At 29.1% G+C, this 19,768-nt stretch overlaps 2 protein-coding genes across 2 annotated transcripts; one reads left to right on the top strand and one right to left on the bottom strand.

Annotated features, from left to right (window-relative positions):
• Nucleotides 1-4,890: 4,890 nt before the first annotated feature.
• Nucleotides 4,891-12,480, top strand: LOC145849257 (sodium-coupled monocarboxylate transporter 1-like). Its single transcript, XM_082954406.1, has 15 exons — nt 4,891-5,067; nt 5,433-5,543; nt 5,775-5,865; nt 6,253-6,370; nt 6,771-6,838; nt 6,961-7,115; nt 7,982-8,122; nt 8,908-9,037; nt 9,158-9,246; nt 9,308-9,411; nt 9,814-9,974; nt 10,377-10,496; nt 10,675-10,831; nt 11,346-11,437; nt 12,380-12,480. The coding sequence occupies exons 1-15, from the start codon at nt 4,925-4,927 to the stop codon at nt 12,464-12,466; spliced, it is 1,767 nt and encodes a 588-aa protein (XP_082810532.1). The 5' UTR covers nt 4,891-4,924; the 3' UTR covers nt 12,467-12,480.
• Nucleotides 12,481-13,039: 559 nt separating this feature from the next.
• Nucleotides 13,040-19,613, bottom strand: LOC145839515 (sodium-coupled monocarboxylate transporter 1-like). The gene is made up of 15 exons (XM_082947116.1): nt 19,450-19,613; nt 18,985-19,095; nt 18,631-18,721; nt 17,908-18,025; nt 17,525-17,592; nt 16,914-17,068; nt 16,558-16,698; nt 15,994-16,123; nt 15,503-15,591; nt 15,328-15,431; nt 14,923-15,083; nt 14,482-14,631; nt 13,902-14,031; nt 13,245-13,399; nt 13,040-13,072 (listed from the first exon to the last, which is right to left on the bottom strand). The coding sequence occupies exons 1-15, from the start codon at nt 19,611-19,613 to the stop codon at nt 13,040-13,042; spliced, it is 1,800 nt and encodes a 599-aa protein (XP_082803242.1).
• Nucleotides 19,614-19,768: the final 155 nt, after the last annotated feature.

The raw sequence follows: 19,768 nt of genomic DNA, 5'->3' as shown, positions 1-19,768 counted from the left end.
AGGTTTTTATTTGTTGAGTGCTTTATAGAAGAAAGGGATACTAAAAACCCTGGAGTTTGACAAACTTTTAAAAAAATTTTGCATATAAACCAAGGAAATTTCGGTTTGACGCTAAAAATGTGTCATGTAGACAAAATATTACTGTTATCATTAATTTTCTTAAATTAAAAATCACATTTAAAGTTGCTTTACAGTATCTTTTCAATGTTGTTATTATATTCAAGACAGTCTTTTAGCTAAAACTTTTTTTACCTAAAAACTTGAAAGAAATTTCTCCAAACACCTCTGGCATCCTTAAGTTTAGTTTGTATGGATAAGTTTCAAAAGGGATATTAATCTTTAAAAAAAACTAGTTGGCAAATAAAAATTTTTATCTGCATCTTTGGTATCATTACATATTTTTTTTAACCAAAATACTCTAACCAACAATAAGCTGTTTAGCCTAAGTTGTTTATGGCCCTTTTATAAGTGTTAAATGTGGGTAGCTGTCTAAATTGCGCATGCGTACAAAATTGCACGAAGATAATTTTGCACGTGGGGATAAAATTGCACAAAAATACTTATACACGAGCAGACAATTTTGCACGGGTTAATTTTAGTTTTTTTTTGTTTACTATCACTGTTACCCCTTACCATCGGTCGGTAAGTTGTTTTATTTTTATTTAATTATTTTTTTTTTTACTATCACTGTTACCCCTTACCCTTGGTCAGTAGCTTTTTAAAAAAAAAAAGAATTTTTGTTAATTATTTTTATTTAATTGTCACTTTTAGCCTTACCCTCGGTCAGCAATTATTTTTATTAATTTTATTTTTTATTCTGTATTATTTTACTCTGGTGCAAAATCGTCTTCGTGCAATTTTGTTCCCTGGTGCAAAATTAGCAACCTGCAATTTTATCTTCGTGCAATTTATACCTTTTCCCCTTAAATGTAATCATCGGTTTTTGATTGTTTTATATACAATTTTAGCAAATAAAAAAGATTGTTGCTACTTGCAAAATCAGAAGGCGAGTCGTCAAACTGCTGGTTAATTGTAGCCTGCCAAGAAAAGATTTGTGTTGTCTATGTAAATCAAAACTAATGCAGTTTAACCTTTTTCTAGTATAAAAACTTACAAAAATATTTGTTGTGCTCATATGTATACTGCTGACTCTGTTTGACTTGCTTCATGACACACGTTTTCTTTTGTGTAACCATTAAAAGGTAAGATTTTTCAAAAGTACTCTTGCTTACAAAGGTATTTTAATGTGATCTGGGAACAAGTTTTTCGTAAATCCTTATAAAACTGCCGACCCATTGCTCTTAGAGTTTTTAATATAAAGTTCTATATCAATATATCAAGCTTATTAAATACATATAAACGAAAATTTAAAAATATTTTATTGAACGGCAAAATAAAGAGCCCCAAGTTTTTTGTACAAGGATCTTGTGTATAAAAAAAATCGGTTATCGAGTCATACACAACGGATACAGTTTAATGTTTTGTCCAGGAATGATGCTGACAATTTCAACTTTATAGTATATTAGGAAACTAATGTGAATTGTTTTGTTAATATAGCAGTGTTTATCATTTAAACCATTTGTTACTTTTAAGATTCAAATGATCTTTGAGATTTAATAAAATTAAACTTACTAAAAAATCGTTAGTCTTAGTAGCTATGGTAGACTTGTTCCATCATTTTTTCATAAGCATAATCTTTTCTAAAAAAATCTTCTGGTACTTTTTTTTTTCAGTTTCAAGTTGTTTTCTGAGACATAGTCTAAAAAAAGGTTTTCATAACTTAAACTGTAATATGTACATAAAATAAACTATCTTGAGTAGTGAATAAAGTTTTCTATAAAAATTTCTTTTTTTTATCAACTTATATAAATAACTTTAAGAGTATAAGTAGATAAAATTTTAGAATAAAATAATTCTTTTAATGTTTGATATTTAAATGCATATAAAAAAGAAGTTTTTTTGTTGTTTTAATTCTTGATTCTGTTTACTAGATATTCCTATAAACTATTTTACATAATTGAATTATAATAGATTGAAGCTAGTGAAAATGTACGGAAATAAGAAATATCAACTTGCAACCTTGTAGAAAAAACTAAACATTTTTAAAATCATATTAATCGAAAGTTAATTTTCCTTAATCAAACGTTTCTAAATATTTTACTTTTTTGACTTTATCTTTTAAAACTAAACGCGTGGCGATAACAGCATAGTAAACCGGAGCATTTAGTGTCACAAAAATTAGACAAACTAAAGTATGGCATTTATGAACTTCTACAGTGACCAAGCGCTGTCCAAATTTTTTTAGTCTGGCTGTGGACAATAAGTTTTATTTTTGTGCCTTTAATGATTGAATCGCGTAGACTTTATCAGTCTTACAATATCTTCGTATGTTTAACTATTTTCCAAAGTTTCGAACGTCAATTTTCTAGAATTTTCACTCTTAAACAAATTTGTAAGTCTGGAGGTTGAAAACGAAGTTATTGAACGTTAGTTATGATTTCTCTAAGTGTTACTTTGTAGGGTTAAATATTTGCCTCACTTTAATCATTAAGGTTTAAATGCGTATATCTAACTATTAAGCTGGATAAATTTTGAAATATTTCCAAGCTGTTCAGTATTTTTGATGGAATATTAATAGCTTTTTAAGTCTAAGCTGCAAACTATATATAAATATTTTTTTAAATTTTTTGATTTAGCTGTAGAGTTTTTGCTCCGATTACTGTATTAATAAATTTATTATCTTTATATTGAATAAGGCAACCAAACCTACACAGTTGTTATAAAAACTTAAAATGAAAAAGTGTTTACCAAATGGAATACAGTGTAGTTGTTCAGATTTGATAAAAAAGTTACTTTTTAATGAAAAACTCTTTGTTTAAAATTCACACGTGTTTATAAACATTTAGCATATAAAATTTCCTAATTGACTATACAATACATTGTTCAAAATCAGTGTTGTATTAGCAAGAAACTTAATGAACAAAAATTCCGTTTTTTAAGATTTTGCTAGTTACAAGCATATAGCAATGCAGTTCGTATTTTATTTGTAAACAACAAATTAACTTACTTCTTAATTGATATAACTACATTTCAATTTTAGTCATTTAAAAGTTTTAGTACTAAATATATTAAACATGGTTATCTGTACGAGTCTTTATATGACTGAAAATTTAATACTTGCTGTAATTTTTTCTTTAACTTTTGTATTTTTATACATTTTATTAAGGTTCTACTAAACTCTGAACAATTACTACAATAAAACAAAACATGTACTTATTTAAGTTTCACAAAATCTAAAACTAAATTAATGCACGGCTTAACTATTCTTTTTTTTTTTCGTTATACAGAAGTTTTTTACAAAAACTAATTGTTTAACTGATACTGAGTTACTGTTTAAAATAAAAAGAACAACATTCATTGCAAAAATTTGTTCTGTTAGTTTGTGTTTTTTAAATATGTTTTTACTTATAAAACAGCTTAATGTTTGATGAAAAAAAACTATCTTAGTCTTATACTAATAGTCGTATAGAAACATAACTTTGTAAAGAGCTTATTTGTTTAAAAATAAGGTGCTAGTTGACTAGACTGTTTTATGAGTAACCGTTTTCGGTGAGAAAAAATCTATTAACTATTTGTTTAGTTGTTTGACAAAATCAGTTTTTTTTTTCACCAAAACCGGTCACAAGTAAAGTTGTTAATGAGAAGTTTTAATGTTATCTATTACTTTATCCTAAAAAATTGTTCAGACCAGCAAGATTATTCAAATGTTTAGATTTATTATGTTGTGTGAAAAAGCTATATAAAGTTTTGTATACTTACACAATTGAAGTGGTAATAACAAGTAAACATTCGCAATATTGCATTGCGTAGTCGAATGCAAATATTAACTTTTGGTTTTACATCAAACTCTTTTGTTTTTTACTTTGAAAACATAAAGTTTGTTTGAGTACAACAAAAGCTTTTCATAAAGGTGTATACAAAGGCTATTTAGTACTTTTGTTTATTAAACTCGTACATATATGTGAAAAAGTCAGAATATTCAATCTAACTTTTTTCGATTTACAGCAATATTGTTAAACGTTTTTAGACCTTATGTTTTATTGCTAGTGTAAAACGTCATAGCTTAAACTTTTGATTTTCTTTTATAAAAATTGTTATAACTTTTAGAAGAACATTGCTTACTTCAAGTTTAATTTTAAAAAGTTTATAAGCTATCTAAAACAAGTATATTTTCAGAAGCAGGGATTAATTATTTTTCTTTGTGTGTTTTTGAGCATAAGCTAAGTAAAATAAAATTCGCGTTATAGAATTGTTTTTTGTATTTAGATAAATGTAGGAAATTATTAGTTATCAAAAAAAACTTCTTGTAGGTAATAATTGATGAAATAATTTAAATAAGCATTTATACAAAAGCTAAATCCTTTTCTGATAATTTTAGATTTTTTATTTTAAACAGTTGAATTAAAAGCATTAAAGATATATATTGAAAGTTTTTAAGTACAGTTTATTTTCAAAGTCAACACTTCAATTTTTTACTTCAAATAAAACAAACCCACAAAAGCAAAGATTTTTATTGCTTTTTTTCAAAATGAGGTGCAGCTAAAATGTCTTTTGAAAAGAAATGAAGCTCTCTAAATCACCTTGAAGAAAAGTTCAAACATAGTGTTTGTTTGTACTAAGAACTTTTAGAAGTAAGTGTTTAGCGGTTACCTGTGCAGCTTCAAAACGAAGTTTTAAACAAGCGCGTATTTGAAGTGGCACTTAAACCTACAATGCACTCAATTACCGTTTGAATTTTGCAAACACTCTTTTGTAGTAAAACACTCGCATATGACGTTAAAGTTTCATTTTTTCTCAATATAAAATATTTTTAATGTTTAAAAGCTTAATTGTAAGTAGTCACTTAATATTTGAGCGCTGAAAAATGTCTGAAAAGGAAACCCTGACCACCCCTGACTACGTCGTGTTCGGGTGCACACTGGGGATATCGGCTGCCATCGGGATATTCTACGCCATCAAGGACAGAAAAAAGAAGGACGACCTGGATGATTACCAGCTTGGTGGGAGGTATAAAATTTTATATTTAAATTAACAAAACTTAAAGCTCGTATTAAAATGTTTTTAGATTGTTGTTAACTATATTTTGTACATTTGAAATGTTTTTGTTTTAGTTTTAGTTAATGGATAGCTATAAATAAAGTTTTAAAACTTGTTCTGTTAGCTTTATGAACTATATTCTAGAATTTTCGATACAAACGCATTCATAAGAAATTCCTTAGTGATTTCTAATGTTTTTTTAAAGCTTTTAATGTTATTGAATTAAACCAAAAACATAATTCTTTTATTAACTCAATTTATAATGCTAAGTATAAAGTTTTTATTTAGTTTTCAAAACATTTAGAAGTCACCTAAAGTAAACTTAAAACTTGCAGGAATTTAACCGCTGTACCGGTGGCATTGTCACTATCGGTGAGTTTTATGTCGGCAATAACAGTGCTGGGCACACCAGCCGATGTGTACCAGTACGGCACCATGTATTGGTGGTTAGTTTATTAGTTGTATTGAAAATTTTAAAGAAAATAAATTCCTCTTCGAACCATAAAAGTTTTACTTCAATTTTTTTTTTCATAAACTTTTAATTAGTCTAATGATAATCATTTTTATTAGCTTAAATATTGTTGTAGTTGTACCTTATGCTTCGACAAGTTATGTAGAACTGGATATTTAGCTTAAAGTTGCAGCTTTTTACAAAATTGATGTTAACAAACAAACAGGTTTTTGCTAGCCATGTTATTTGTTTGCTTTATCACAGCTGAAATGTACATACCAACTTTCTACAAAATGGGAATTTCAAGCACTTATGAGGTTTGTTGTTTGTTTACTGTGCAAGTAGCATCTACTGACTTTTTATAGTGTACTGACTACTTTCAAAGTTTAATAGTATTGATATTGTAAAACTGATGGTCAAAAGTAAACAAAAAATGTGATACTTGCTAGACCTCTATTGATCAGAAGTATTGTTTAATGTAAAAAAATTAAAAGTCTTGTATTCTAATATTTTTAATAAGTTTAACTTTTAAAATTTTTACTTTAAATACAAATATGGGTTAAACAACTGTAGGATGCTCTTAAAAACTTGTATAAATTTCGTAAAAACTTTTATTTTTATTTTACTTTTTAATAATATATGATAATATTATTATAACTTTAAAGTTTTGTAACAACCTGAATAACTAATAAATATTTCTATAGTACCTTGAAAAGAGGTTTGACAGAAAAGTAAGGCTAGCAGGCACACTTACCTACATAATTCAAACAATATTCTACGTTGGAATTGTCATATATGCTCCTTCACTAGCGTTGAGTGCCGGTAATTACTTGTAATTAATTTCGTAACTTCACGTGTTTATTCATAAACTTCAGTATTTTAGTCTAATAGAAAACTGTGCTTAAAACTTTTCTATTGGCATTAATTTTATCTTATAGAGCGCAGGTATTTTCACGGTTAGTATGTTTTTAAACTGTAGGTAGAAAGTTTTGGTGTGCACATTTGTTATTTTAGAAAACTTAAAACTAAAACGATAGTTTACTCAAAAAGTTGTGTTTAAAATACAACATGTTTGATTTCACTATCTAAAATTACTCATTTTGTAGCTTTGCATCACTTAAACAAAACGAAAAACATTGGTAGTTTTGGAAATATCATGTTATGTTATGTAAAATGAAAATTTGTACCTATAAAAAACTATAAACTTTTTTTTGAAATTTAGTGACAGGCCTTGATTTGTGGACTGCAGTTCTATCAACTGGTATTGTGTGCATATTCTACACTGCTCTGGTAAGTCAATGTTTTGTTTTAAAGATTACAATACTGGTTTTATTAATAGTATTAGTTTCTACAAAGAAGTTTAAACTAGACAGCACTTAGTTAAGAAAATAAAAACTTTAATATATATTTAGGGCGGTTTAAAAGCAGTCATATGGACGGACGTATTTCAAGCAGTTGTCATGACAGCAGGGTTCCTGTGCATAACAATTAAGGGGTGCATTGATATTGGGGGTATCGGTAAAATGTGGGAGATTTGCGAGGACAACGGTAGAATTGATTTTGTTCAGTTTGTTTACTTTTTACTGTTTGTATTTAATAAGTGAAATTTTCTATTTCTTTTCAGCATATAAATTTGTAGTTTATATGAGCAAAAAAACTTTTAAAGCTTTTTAAGTTATACTTAAATTATTTTTTTAACTTTGCACTTTAATCTGAACATAAAAATAGTTTATACTGTATTGTTTTTTTTTAGTACAACGGTTTAATTTTAACTAAATAAGAAATAATGTTCATGTAAGAAATTGTTGATTATAAAATATATGTTTTTGTTTCAAATGAACAATTTAAAGAATTTTCCAATAGCATCAATCTAATCATGACGACAACAATAAACTTATTTTTGTGCTCGCTAAAGTTTAAATAACTGAAGCTGTTTTGTATTTTGCAGTATTCGGCCTAATAACCATAATAAAAGAGTATTTACCAATTGAACTACATTAAACAAAAAAAATTGACTAATCAAACAAGGTAAACCCTAATCATTCATAATTAATGTTTGCTTACAAACATTTACTTTCTGTGTTTAATTGTTTGTTTATTCAAAAACAGCTGACTCATTTTATAATTTATAAACCTTGTCAAACTTTTAGCAAATACCTCGGTTTAAATTGAAAATGTAGTATAAAAGTTAAATACACCTAATATATAACTCAGGGTTAAGATAGTTTTTACAAAATTCAAATGCTAAAGAAAATAGCAGCATTTTGTTGGTAAAAAAATATAAAGCAAGTTTCAAACTAATAAAATGTTTAATTTATACAAAATGTACAAAACGTTTAGTCAACTTTTTAGTAAAAGTACGTAGTATAAAAAAAATTAACAAATTTTGCGACTTGATACAACATTTTACATTCAATTTTTTTTTCCCGCCAGTTTTGAGGTGGATCCCCGCGTGAGACACTCGTTTTGGAGCGTGGTGGTCGGAGGGACTTTTTTGTGGCTGGGAATCTACGCGGTCAGCCAGTCGCAAGTCCAGAGGTACCTCTGCTGTAAAACCGAACGCGAAGCAAAAAAGTCAGTTGCAGTATTGTTATAAAACGTCTTTGATTTTTTTCATCGCAGACCCTTATGAAGAAAGCATAAGCATGCTTTTGCGAGACTTTACTTATTAAGCTATGTAGAATTAAATGTAAAAATATTTTAACACTTGCCTTAAAAGTTTCTTTAACAGTTTCGTTTAACACTGCTTTTTAATGAAATTTGAAGAAAAAAATTCACCATATATACTACACATGTGCTGTGTATTTTAGTCTGTATTCTTATAATTGTATGTAATGTGAATTTAAAATCAAATTCTTAGTCGCAAATATTACTTTTCTAAGCTTGTTTATTCAAGTTTATCCGTCTTATTTGTTGTAATAAAAAACGTTGTTTGCTTAAGTTTCGTTGTAAATATTTACGAACAATATAACAACAAGGTTAACAACTTTTGTTTACTTGTAGCTGTAAACATTTAATTTTTGTAAACAGATATACAATCAAAAAGTAATTTCCTATTCAAAATTAAGTTTAGAAACACACCTTCAAAATAAAATTAAACTGTTATATGACTTTGCCAAAAAAACTTACAGTAGCTCAAACTTTACATAAAAACAACATTTTCTTAAAATTAACCAGCAAACTTTGCGGTCCTCTTAGCAAGCATAAAAACCGTAAACTTTAAAAACTTCACGCCTAACAAACAATGCAAGCTTTTAACATTTTGCTTGCTGAAATAAAAACACAGCATGTTTATGTGTTAAAACTATTCTTATCTAGAGTTATTTTTTACTTTTATTTGAATTATAAAACATTATCAGAGCATTGTACCTGAACTGGCTAGGCTTGGCAGTGATCATCAGTCTGTCGTGTATAAACGGGCTGGTTATGTACGCTTACTTCTACCAGTGCGATCCGCTCACAACAGGAGAAGTCGAAGCTAGCGACCAGGTATTTTGAATTTTCATTGGAATTTTTGCGAATTTTTTTTCTTTTAATTACTTTATTTTTTCGTTCATTAAGCACAGTTTTTGTATGTAGTTATGATAAAATTTCATCAATTTTTAAAAGCTGCTCCCATACCTGTCCTTGAAGTTGTTCAAAGACCAGCCGGGAGTTTCCGGCATCGTCATTTCCTGCGTATTTTCCGGATCCCTCAGGTAAAAAAAGTTCATATCAGTATTAAGAATTTTAAGTAAACACACATTTAACTTTCATCAGTACTGTGTCTTCTGGAATCAACGCGATGTCGTGTGTAACGACAGAAGATATTATACTACCTTATTTCAAATTCAGCAATAGAGCAATCGGTTGGATTTCTAAAGGTTAGTTGTTCATCAACTTAAGTTTGTTTACATTAGGATAGCTAATGTTTAGAAGTTATAGAACAAACAGTGTTTTTTTAATATTTTTTTTCTTGAAGCTGTTTTATGTAGTTTAATTTATTTAGAACTAACAAAAAAAAATTAATAATTTTCAAAACAAAGATCAATAGATTGTTAAATTTTCATAAGGTTTCTGCAGCCCCGAGTCGCATTGCTTTCATACAAACCCAAAATATTTTAAAATCTAAACAATTACAAACTTTAAATCAATTTATCTGTCTTTTTAATCTTTTTCATGTTCAGCCTGTGCAACTCTTAACTGAAAGTTTAATGCAAAAGCTAAGCTAAATTACATTCATACAAAAGTAGCAGCTATAATTTTTTGTAACATACACTATACAGTGAGCGTGATAATATACGGGGGACTGTGCATAGCCATGGCGTACGTGGCCAGCCAGCTGGGAGGGGTGCTACAGGCCGCGCTCAGCATACTGGGCATGGTCGGCGGCCCTGTGCTGTCCATGTTCACATTGGGACTCATATTTCCCTTCGCCAACTCTTGGGTTAGACATATTTATTGTATTGTTTTTGTTGGGTTATACTTTTTTAACTGGTGATTTGTAAACTTGACTTGCTTTGTCTTCAATTTTAAAATAAGATCTCGATTTTGAATTTTGTACTTAGATTAGCCTTCAAAAGAGTTAATTTAAAGAAGTTTATAAAATAAATTTTAAACATCAAAATAACAATAACATAAAGTACTATGAACAGCACTTTAATGTATTTTAAAATTTACTTTCATTCACTACAACGTGTTGTCGGGTTTACGCGGTTATTGCAAACTCATGCTTGTGAAGGGCTTAACTTTTCAAACGCCTTTTGTTTAAACAACCTTGACACTTGTTTGATGTTGTACGAACAAACAAGTGAATATAAATAGAATTTAATAATCAGTATATCAACAGGGCGCTTTGCTGGGGCTTATTTCCGGGTTGGGGATGAACATTTGGATTTACGTGGGCAGTCAAACGTATCCTCCTCCGGAGGAGTTTCTCAACAAAAAGTACCTTGGCTGCGACTTACCGGTATATGAAAACTATTTTTTTGAATTTGGTATAATTTAAGTATTTATGCTGTTTTTTATTATGATCCAGTGATTTTAAGTTTTCTTTTTTTTTATACCAAACTTTTGAATCATAAACTGCCTTACTAAAAAATTAAACATGTTAGTTTAATTTTTAACCGACTATTATTTACAAACAGTCAAACACAACAGCAGCGCCGCAAGTGACGACGGTAGCAGACGTTACAGGGGAATACCCCCCTATTGCTAATTTGTACGCCGTGTCTTACGCATATTACGCCGCAATCGGGTTCGGGGCATCGCTGGTCATCGGTCTCACCGTCAGCTTGTTGACGGGTTAGGATGTATAATTGTTTATACTAAAATCTATATTACTTTTTTTTTTGTTAGATAGAGCAAATTAACAGAAGGTTATAAATGTATACACTTGTTAAAAACAATACGAAATTGTCTGAACATTGGTTCAACTTAATTTTAATGTACATATTGTATTATGTGTAAATAATTTGTTTTGTTTGATTAAAAAAAACTATTGTTTGACTTTTCATGTTTTTTACGATACTTTTTATAGTGTACTGGATTAAGCAAATAATTAAATAAAATACTTATTTGTATTGTCAGTTTTTACCCAACATTGTTTATGTAGTCGATATTCGCTTATTTTATTTTGATTATGACTTTATATCAAAGTTTTATCAAAAAATATATTTCTGAATGCAATAAAATTGAAATAGTTGTGTAAAACAGTTGTGTTAAAATTGAAGCTTTCAGTTTGAAAACTAAGTAATTTTATATGCACAATCTTGTTTAAAATCTTTAATAAATACAAACACTACATTATAACACATAGGAGGTTGGAAGGCACGTAAAAATGTTGACGCAAAGTATTTGTACCCAGCACTGGACTTATGGGTGTACAGATGGTTCAAATCTCAAGATTCAGTGAGTTTTGTTGTACTACTTGTAGGTGTTGTATGAATGCATATGAAGTTTTAAAAAGGGGTGGGTGCCAAAATGGCACAGCGACACTTTTGCACGGGTCGTCAATTCAGGACGGTACGTCACTTTTGCACGGCGTCAGTTTAGCACGGTGGCACGGTGGGTCACTTTCGCATGGCGTCATTTTTGTACGGTGCGTCACTATAGCGCGATAGGTCACTTTAGCATGGAGGTTCAATTTTGCACAGCGTTACTTTAGCAAAGAGGGTTACTTTTTTACGGTGTGTCACTTTTGCACGGCGTGTTTTTTGCACGGTTGCTCAATTTTGCACGGAGCCTTATTTTTTCAAAAACTATGAAATTTTTTGTTTAACTGATGAAAAATAAATGTTAATACTCTAAATTAGTAGGATTTTTAAGCTTGAATTATTTTTTTTGTTTTGTCTACTTTTTTTTAAGAAAACTTAATTTAATATTTCATAGTACTTGGTAGATATAATAGTATTAAGTATTTCAATACTGTTTAATATCAAACCTAAAAATGTTTAAGTCTGTTTCTTAAAAGTCATATTCATTTTAAACTGTGCTAAAATGACGCCGTGCTAAAAGTTACAAACCGTGCAAAAGTGACTCGCCGTGCTAAAGTATCGCCGTGAAATTCTGACCCGCTCCCTTAAAGAGGTTTACATACTTGATAAATAAACAGGCTTATATAAAGATATAAGTCTCATGGATAAATTGGTATATGACAAAATAGTTTTTGCTTTTTTATTTTTATTTTTTCTTCATGAGACAGTTATATTAGTATTTAAAATCACCTTTTAAAACCATTTTATATGTAAAACACAATATGGTTATTTTAATGTAGTTTCTTTTGTAGGTGTGTTAAAGAAAATTAAGTAAATTTAAATTAACGTAACTTAATACATTAATCATAAATTTTAGAGTGATTTAGAATCGCAAGGAAAAGATAATGAGAATTTTGAAAAAGACGAACTTTACAGCGAAAAATACGAAAAAACTTCAATGTGAAAAAAAAAAACGAATCACAAACAATTAGATTAAAAAAACACAAAACTATTTTAAAAATATTTACTTTTGTTTTTTTAATTAGGTAAGTTAAACTTTAAAAAGCTTGAATTGTGTTTTTTTTGTATATTAGCAGTTGTAATTAAGAAAAATATAGGTGAGGATAAGTTGACTTGCGTTTAAGGTTTTTTTTAGGTTTTTTGTTTTTTAAAGCAAAAACGTGTACAAAAGTTATTTATTGTTTTTACTGCCTGACTACTGTGTAATAAAAAAGACGTATGTTTGTTCTAATTTGTAGTGTTATTTTGCTCTGAAACCACAAAAATCTTCACTTTCACACTTTTGACACTTGTGGTAATTTCTGTTCAAATTTATTTTCAATTCAATTTAACTCCAAGCTTAATAAGTTTATATGAAATATAAACCAAAGCTATTTCAATAACTTTTAGCATGCTTGAATATTTAAAAAAATTTGTAAGAATGAACTTTTGTTTTTGTGAACAATTTAGTTTTAATTAATTTTTATTGAAGTTGTATTTTTTATCGTTTGTAATGTTTTTTTTTTCATATTTATTCCTATCGTTCATTTAACTGCTTTAATTTTGCATTCTAAACGTTATTTACAAATGTAGTTATATTACTAAGTAAAGTCATGCAAGTAAAACTCAATTTTTGTATGAATAAAGTAATTGTCTAATACATCATTTAAATTTATAAAAAGAACAATTAGTACAAATTAGTAAATACTTTATCAACTAGTATCATATATATATAAACTAACCGGATCGTCTTCACTTTTGTCTTGCGGTTCCACATACCTGTCAACTCCGAACCTGCTCCACTTCTTCACACTCTCAGGAACCCAACAGAACAACCAGTGATCGAGCAGGAACGTCAACAGTTTCGGGTCCACCTCTTTCCTGCGCTTCCAACCACCTGATTACAGTTTTATCTTCTAAATTTTAAGGATTTTTCACAAAATTAATAACAAAAAGAGCCTTTGACTTTTTCTAAACTGTTTATTTAAACTATAAAAAGAATATTGTTTATAATATTTTTTATTTACAACGGTTGAAAAAAAATCAACTACAAATTTTAAATCATAAAGGAAATTTATGTCAAGATAATTTTGTAAAAACTTTATAAAATTTTTATTATTACTATTATTGTTAGTGTTAATATTTAACTTTTCCAATTTACTTTTTTGAAATAAGCTATTTAAAATTCTATAAATTCAGAATTGATAATGAAGTTTTACGTTGGTTCTTTATACTAAAAACTGTTGAAAGTTCAAACGATTTCATTCAAAATTGTCGCTTTGATATAACTTTGTTGGATAAATTGTTGATATACGAACTCTACCAGCACTATTTAAAAACACTTATAGATTCTTATATTATACAAATTGATTTAAAACAGCTGCACTTATACCGCTTACCTGTCAACAAACTGACAGTGAGGCCGATTGTCATGGTGAATAAAAATCCAACTAGGCTGTTGTAGGTGTAAGATAGATCTTTTAAGTAAAACGTGTCATCTTCCAACGTAGAATTAGTTATACTCGCCGTCTAAAACATTTTTTTACTTGAAACATTTATACTTTTAAGAAAAATATAGGTGAGGATAAGTCTAAAATGTCTAAAAGTAATACAAATTTATTGTACGTATAAATTGTATATCTCAATATATTACATTAGCTGGTATGTCGTAAAAATTATAAAAATATTAAATAATATGAATAGGTTCTTGATTTAAACTTGTTATTTAAAAATATTGAAATTACCAAAGTAGTTGTGAAGTTTTCTCTGTATGATAAATCCTTTAAGTAAAATGTTTCAGCAGTAGAATCAGTTAAATTTGCTATCTGAAAACAATATAAACAAGTTATATTTATTTTATATATTTAAAGTACATTAAGTAGCTAGTTTGTTTTAAAATCACTGGTACAAAATATTAAAAGCTTTAGAAATTAAAAAAAGTTATCTTTTTTTAATTTCTTCTATCACAACCATAATTACCAAGTCACTCGTGATGTTTCCCCTGTTAGAGCAGTCGGCCATGGAGAAGTTCAGTTGCCTGTAAAACTTGTCCGGCACCTTGTTTACCCGCTTGCCGATGTACAGCAGGGCGGGAGCGACCACCCCTGATATCACCCCTAGCAGTGTGCCCTGCCAATTTTCATGTAAGAGGCTTTTAGAATTAGGAATAAGTTAGTTTTTTTAACATTGTGAGATTTATTTTAAATCTTTAAGTAGTTTTTTGTTTACGGTTAAAACCAACAGAAGATAGCTTACGGAAGCAAAGCAAAGACTTTCTTTCAAACAGTTAACAGTTTTCGTCTTTAAAATATGTCAAAAACAGCAAGTAGAATATTATCTAGATTCTAGAAGAACAAGTTAAAAGCTTTAAAAAACAAAGCTAGGCCTTCACAAAACAATAAGTCAGAAAATGCAACCAACGAGCGCATTGGCGAAGGGGAAGAGGATTCCGAGAGTGAACATTCCCACCAGAGCTCCTCCGAAGATGCCGAAGATGCTCAGCGCGGCTTCCAGGAGAGCTCCCAGCTTGGACGCCATCCACGCCAGCATCATGCACGCAGCTCCGAACGACACAACTCCAGCTGTTGAAAATATGTTTTGTTAACATGCTTCTATTGTTATAATTTAGTTATAAAAGTTGTATTTATCTACTATTTTAATTACTCTGAAAATATTCTAATGTTGCTTTTTTAGTCATACTTTTAAAAGTTTGATTTTAAACAGTCCTTTTTATTCTTAAACGGATAATTACAGATAGGTAATGCATTTAATTTATCGTTAAATAGACAGTTTAAAAATAAAAGCAGTTGAGTATATATAAGTTACCTCTTGAAAGCCACGTGTAAGTGTTTTCTTCCCAGTTGAAGTTCGGTTTCAACAAGTCTTGAATGGTAACACACGATAGTGCGCTTATTCCAGTTGAAACCGTGCTATAATTTACGTTTCAAATTTATATTTAGCTGTTATTTCCAAAAAAAAAAAAAAACTATTATTTACTCACCTTAAACTAGCTGAAAACACGGCTGAAATGACCAATCCCGTCACACCCGGGTAGTCATCGAAAACTTCCAATGCAAAGTACGGAATGAGCTTAAGTTTATGTTAAATTGTAAATATTGTTCATCAAAATTTGAATGTACATCACTTTTGTTTTAAATTCTTGATTCAAATATTGTACAACTAAATTTGCTTATAAAAAGAGCACATGTGTAAAGTGATTGTGTTTGAAAAGTAATATAAAATAAAGCAATTGTGACGTGCTATTATGTTTATGTTTTCAATAATAGATTGTCCCAAAAACTTGGCATAAAATGTCTTCGGGTAAACAAAAAATATGCTTACTGTTATCTTTAAAAAAGAAGTTTTGCTCCGAAAGCTGCACGATTAGCACTACTGCCTCGCAAAAAACAAATACTTTTTTCTACTGGAGTCATAACTTTTAAGTAGTGCAAGCTAGCTTTGCATTGTTTATATGATTTAAGCGCTACTAACCTGATCATACTCTTTAATTTCCTTGTTGAGCATCGGATCGCAGTCTTTGTAGTAGGCTGACATTATTGTGCCGTTTATCACGCACAAGCTTATTATCGTGGTTAGACCGATCCAATTTAAGAACACCGCACTGTGTATAAAGTGTTAGAAAAGATGTTAGAGAAAAAACTTGACAAATTACGCAGGCTTTTATAAGTGCTAAACAACCATACAAGCATGTGTTTTCACTTTTCAAGCACTAGCTCATAAAACTATTTTTTTTCAAAATTTACTTACGAACTAAAACTTGCCTGTAGTACTGTTAGTAATTATCTAAGTTTATTAAAAAAAACAAAAACAAAATGATGCTAAAAAAACTATTTTTTTTCAAAATTTACTTACGAACTAAAACTTGCCTGTAGTACTGTTAGTAATTATCTAAGTTTATTAAAAAAAACAAAAACAAAATGATGCTAAAAAAACTATTTTTAACGGGGGGCTTGGGCGCATAAAAAGAATTATCTGGTCATCGAGCGCACACCCAAGTAAATGTCTGTTACAATATCAGTACATAGATCTACTTACCCTTTAGCATGGTTGACTGACTTGCAGCACAGGTACCTCTGCACTTGCGATTGGTTGACCGCGTACAAGTGCAGCCAGAAGAAGGTGCCTCCGACCACAACGCTCCACACTGAGTGCCGGTACCTCGGGTCGAAATCGAACCTGGTTTGTTTAAAGTTAAGATAAACTGTTTTGAGTTAGTTACAAAAAACATTTTTTTTTGTTCAAAAGTTTTTTTTTTGTTTACCGATGATATATAGGTTTTAAATTGCAATTATTTAGTTAAACTTTATACATGAATTTTTTTAAACACAAAAAGCTCGCTAAAGGTTTTTTTTTAACTATTTACAAATATATAAGTAAGAAATAAATCAAACCTGCCAAAATCGATCCTGCCGTTTTCAACGCACAGCTCCCAAACTTTCTTGTACCCGCCCACGTCCGCCGCCCCTTTTATCGCCAGGGCCAGGAACCCTCCGACCATGACCACCCCCTGCACCACGTCCGTCCATATCACCGCTTTTATTCCCCCCTTGACGTTGTTTAGTTATGATTTAGTTTTTGTATAAATTATATTTTCAGCTTTTATTTCTCCCTACATGAGATTGCAAAATTGTTATTGGTATATTTTAAATAATACTAGAACTTTACCTTAAAAATTATTACTAATTATTTGTATTGTTTCATAAAATAGCAATTTGAGCTTTTGAATCTCCATTTATTAGTAATTTGATGAAAAGATTGAAGACATAATTGTTTAAAAAGTTTGAACATTCATGTTTTGTCATTTTTGAAAGTTTTGTTTTTAATACTTTAATCATTTATTCAGTGTTAAACCTAAAACTTACTTCAAAGTGTTAAAAATCTATCAAAATACTAAAACTTAAAATAAACTAAAAAAAATAATATATACACTATATTTGCTTAGTTTACATAAAGCAGTTTTTATTGCAAATTAAAGTTTAAAAATTAATATTTATTTACTTACCAAGCAAGTGTATGATATACAAACACATCCGGTCAGAATAATAGACGACCATAAACCCAAGCCTGTTACTGAAAATATGTTTTAGAAGTTTAGTGTTTTATTTTTTATAATTTTACTACTTTTTTAGTTTTTTTTTTAACTTAGACAGGTTACACAAACTCAAAATTTTATTTATTTTAGTTAAAAGTCCTTTTGTACCATTAATTTAAAGAGTAAACGCTTTTTGTATACTTTAAATGATAACAAAACAAAATTACATGAGACAAAGCATATAACAACTTTCACAAGAATTGAAACATTTTATGCCTGATTTTTATACATTTTAATCAAAAACAGCATTTTACAACAAAGAAAGTTTTTGTTAATTATTAAAAAAAGTAAACCTTGATTTAAAGCTAGAGATGGAGCGTATATGACAAGACCCATATATAACATTGTTTCCATTATGAACATAACGGTTGCAAGAATGCGAACTTTGTGATTAAACCTCTTTTCCAAGTACTGTGATAAACAATTGCTATTAATTATGTATAAAAATACAATCTAATTCAGACTTATTTAAGACGTGTTTAATGTTTTGATTTTAAGAAGACACATAAAATTTAAAAAAAAAAAGTAAAACAAAAAATGTTTGATTGTCTAATACAACAGGGGTATTTTAAATTAAATTGATCAAAACTTTTATCCTAAAAAAAGCCTAATTTTATGATAAATCAATATAATGTTTTAAACTAAAAATGGAAACTAATTTACAAATTGACAGTTGGTTTGATACAACTTTTTATAGCTGTTTAGTTTTTTGTTCAAAAAGACTTAAATAATTACGCATGCATTTTCAAAATACACTTTAATACACTACGTATTTACATAATTACTTTAATGTTATTTACATAATATAATCAATATTTTGTTTTAATATAATACTGTTGTTTTACGTTTATCTGTTTATACTAATATAAAAAGAGATTAAAAGTATTTTGCCGTTGTATACTTAAACAGCGATGCTTCTTGTAGTCAATGATCATAATTCAAAAGTTTTATTATTTCTATTTAGTAAACAATTTAACTTAATTGAAAACTATAAATTAAGCACAGGAAATGTTCACCTCATTAGTGCTTGATAACCCGACCCGATGAAAAGTTGGAATGAAAATTTCAGATGTTATGATTGCCACTAGCAGAAACGCCACTACTATCCTGTTGACAAAAATTTGAACAATAAGATATTAAATATAACCTTTTCAAAATTTATAAATAGTATATAACAATATAAATAGTATATTTGAACTTTTTTTGATAAACTATTTACTTGTTTATACATGTTTGAAAATATATTATTGTAAAAAACTATTTCAAATCTAAAAAAAACTTATTTAAATATTCTGATTTTTGATCTACTTAAGAATGAGTACCCAAATTAAAATTTTGTGCATACTAAAATAACAAATGTTTAAACTGACCACCAGTACATGGTGCCCTTCTGGTAAATTTCCGATGGAGTGCCCAGCACTGTCACTGCTGACATGAAGCTCACTGTGATCGAAACTGCAACCGGTACCATGTGCATTGACCTGTGAGAACAATGAAATATGCTCATTTAATTTACTTGTCTTGAAGCTAGCTAAAAATTTTTCAGTGCAGATGCAACTATTGAAGAAATTAAAATTTAGAATAAAAAAGACTTTATAGCACAACTAAAATTGACTGTGCTTGACTTTAGTTTGAAATATTTCGTTATTTAAATACTTTTTTTAAGCATTGAAAGAAATTTAAACTAAATCAATGTGACTTTGTCTAACTCCAAACTTTTAACAAAAACTGAAATTTCACTAGTAGACATTCCTCGAAAAATGCAATTAGCAATAGCAATTAATTTAGGTCGTGCTAATCATGTTGCTAAAGTTTTTTTTTTTTAATTTCCAAACCTTCCGCCGAGCATGAAGTCCTCGGTGTCCTCGATTTCGGGGCTTATGTACTCCTGGAGGGCGTAGTAGATGCCAATGAGGGCGGAAGCGGCTAGCAGGCAGCCCCACACTGCGTAGTCGCCAGGGCGAAGCAGGGACGCGGTAACCAACGTTGAGTTGTCCATTTGCTTACAAAAAAATAGTTCGGTATATTAGTTTGAAATTTAACTTTGTTAATGATAGAACAAAAAAATATTTTCAAGAAAAACAACGTTTAAACGAGCTTGCTAGTTACTTTTTTATTTGAACAATTCAAAAAAAAAACTTTGGCCAATCGTAA

This window comes from Thalia democratica, chromosome 1 (genome assembly GCF_965202585.1).
Source record: "Thalia democratica chromosome 1, ktThaDemo2.hap1.1, whole genome shotgun sequence".
NCBI lineage: Eukaryota > Metazoa > Chordata > Thaliacea > Salpida > Salpidae > Thalia > Thalia democratica.
This window is presented reverse-complemented; position numbering and strand designations above follow the sequence as displayed.

Bases quoted from the DNA above. Each gene is read 5' to 3' on its own strand.
- LOC145839515 (XM_082947116.1), bottom strand. From the start codon at position 19,613: ATGGACAACTCAACGTTGGTTACCGCGTCCCTGCTTCGCCCTGGCGAC. The intron at 18,026-18,630 runs GTGAACATTTCC...TGTTTATCACAG, and splicing joins GGTTATCAAGCACTAATGAG to TACTTGGAAAAGAGGTTTAA. The intron at 13,073-13,244 runs GTTAGTTTATAT...AATAACGTTTAG, and splicing joins ACAAAAGTGAAGACGATCCG to AATGCAAAATTAAAGCAGTT.
- LOC145849257 (XM_082954406.1), top strand. From the start codon at position 4,925: ATGTCTGAAAAGGAAACCCTGACCACCCCTGACTACGTCGTGTTCGGG. The intron at 5,068-5,432 runs GTATAAAATTTT...TAAAACTTGCAG, and splicing joins GATTACCAGCTTGGTGGGAG to GAATTTAACCGCTGTACCGG. The intron at 5,866-6,252 runs GTTTGTTGTTTG...ATATTTCTATAG, and splicing joins GAATTTCAAGCACTTATGAG to TACCTTGAAAAGAGGTTTGA.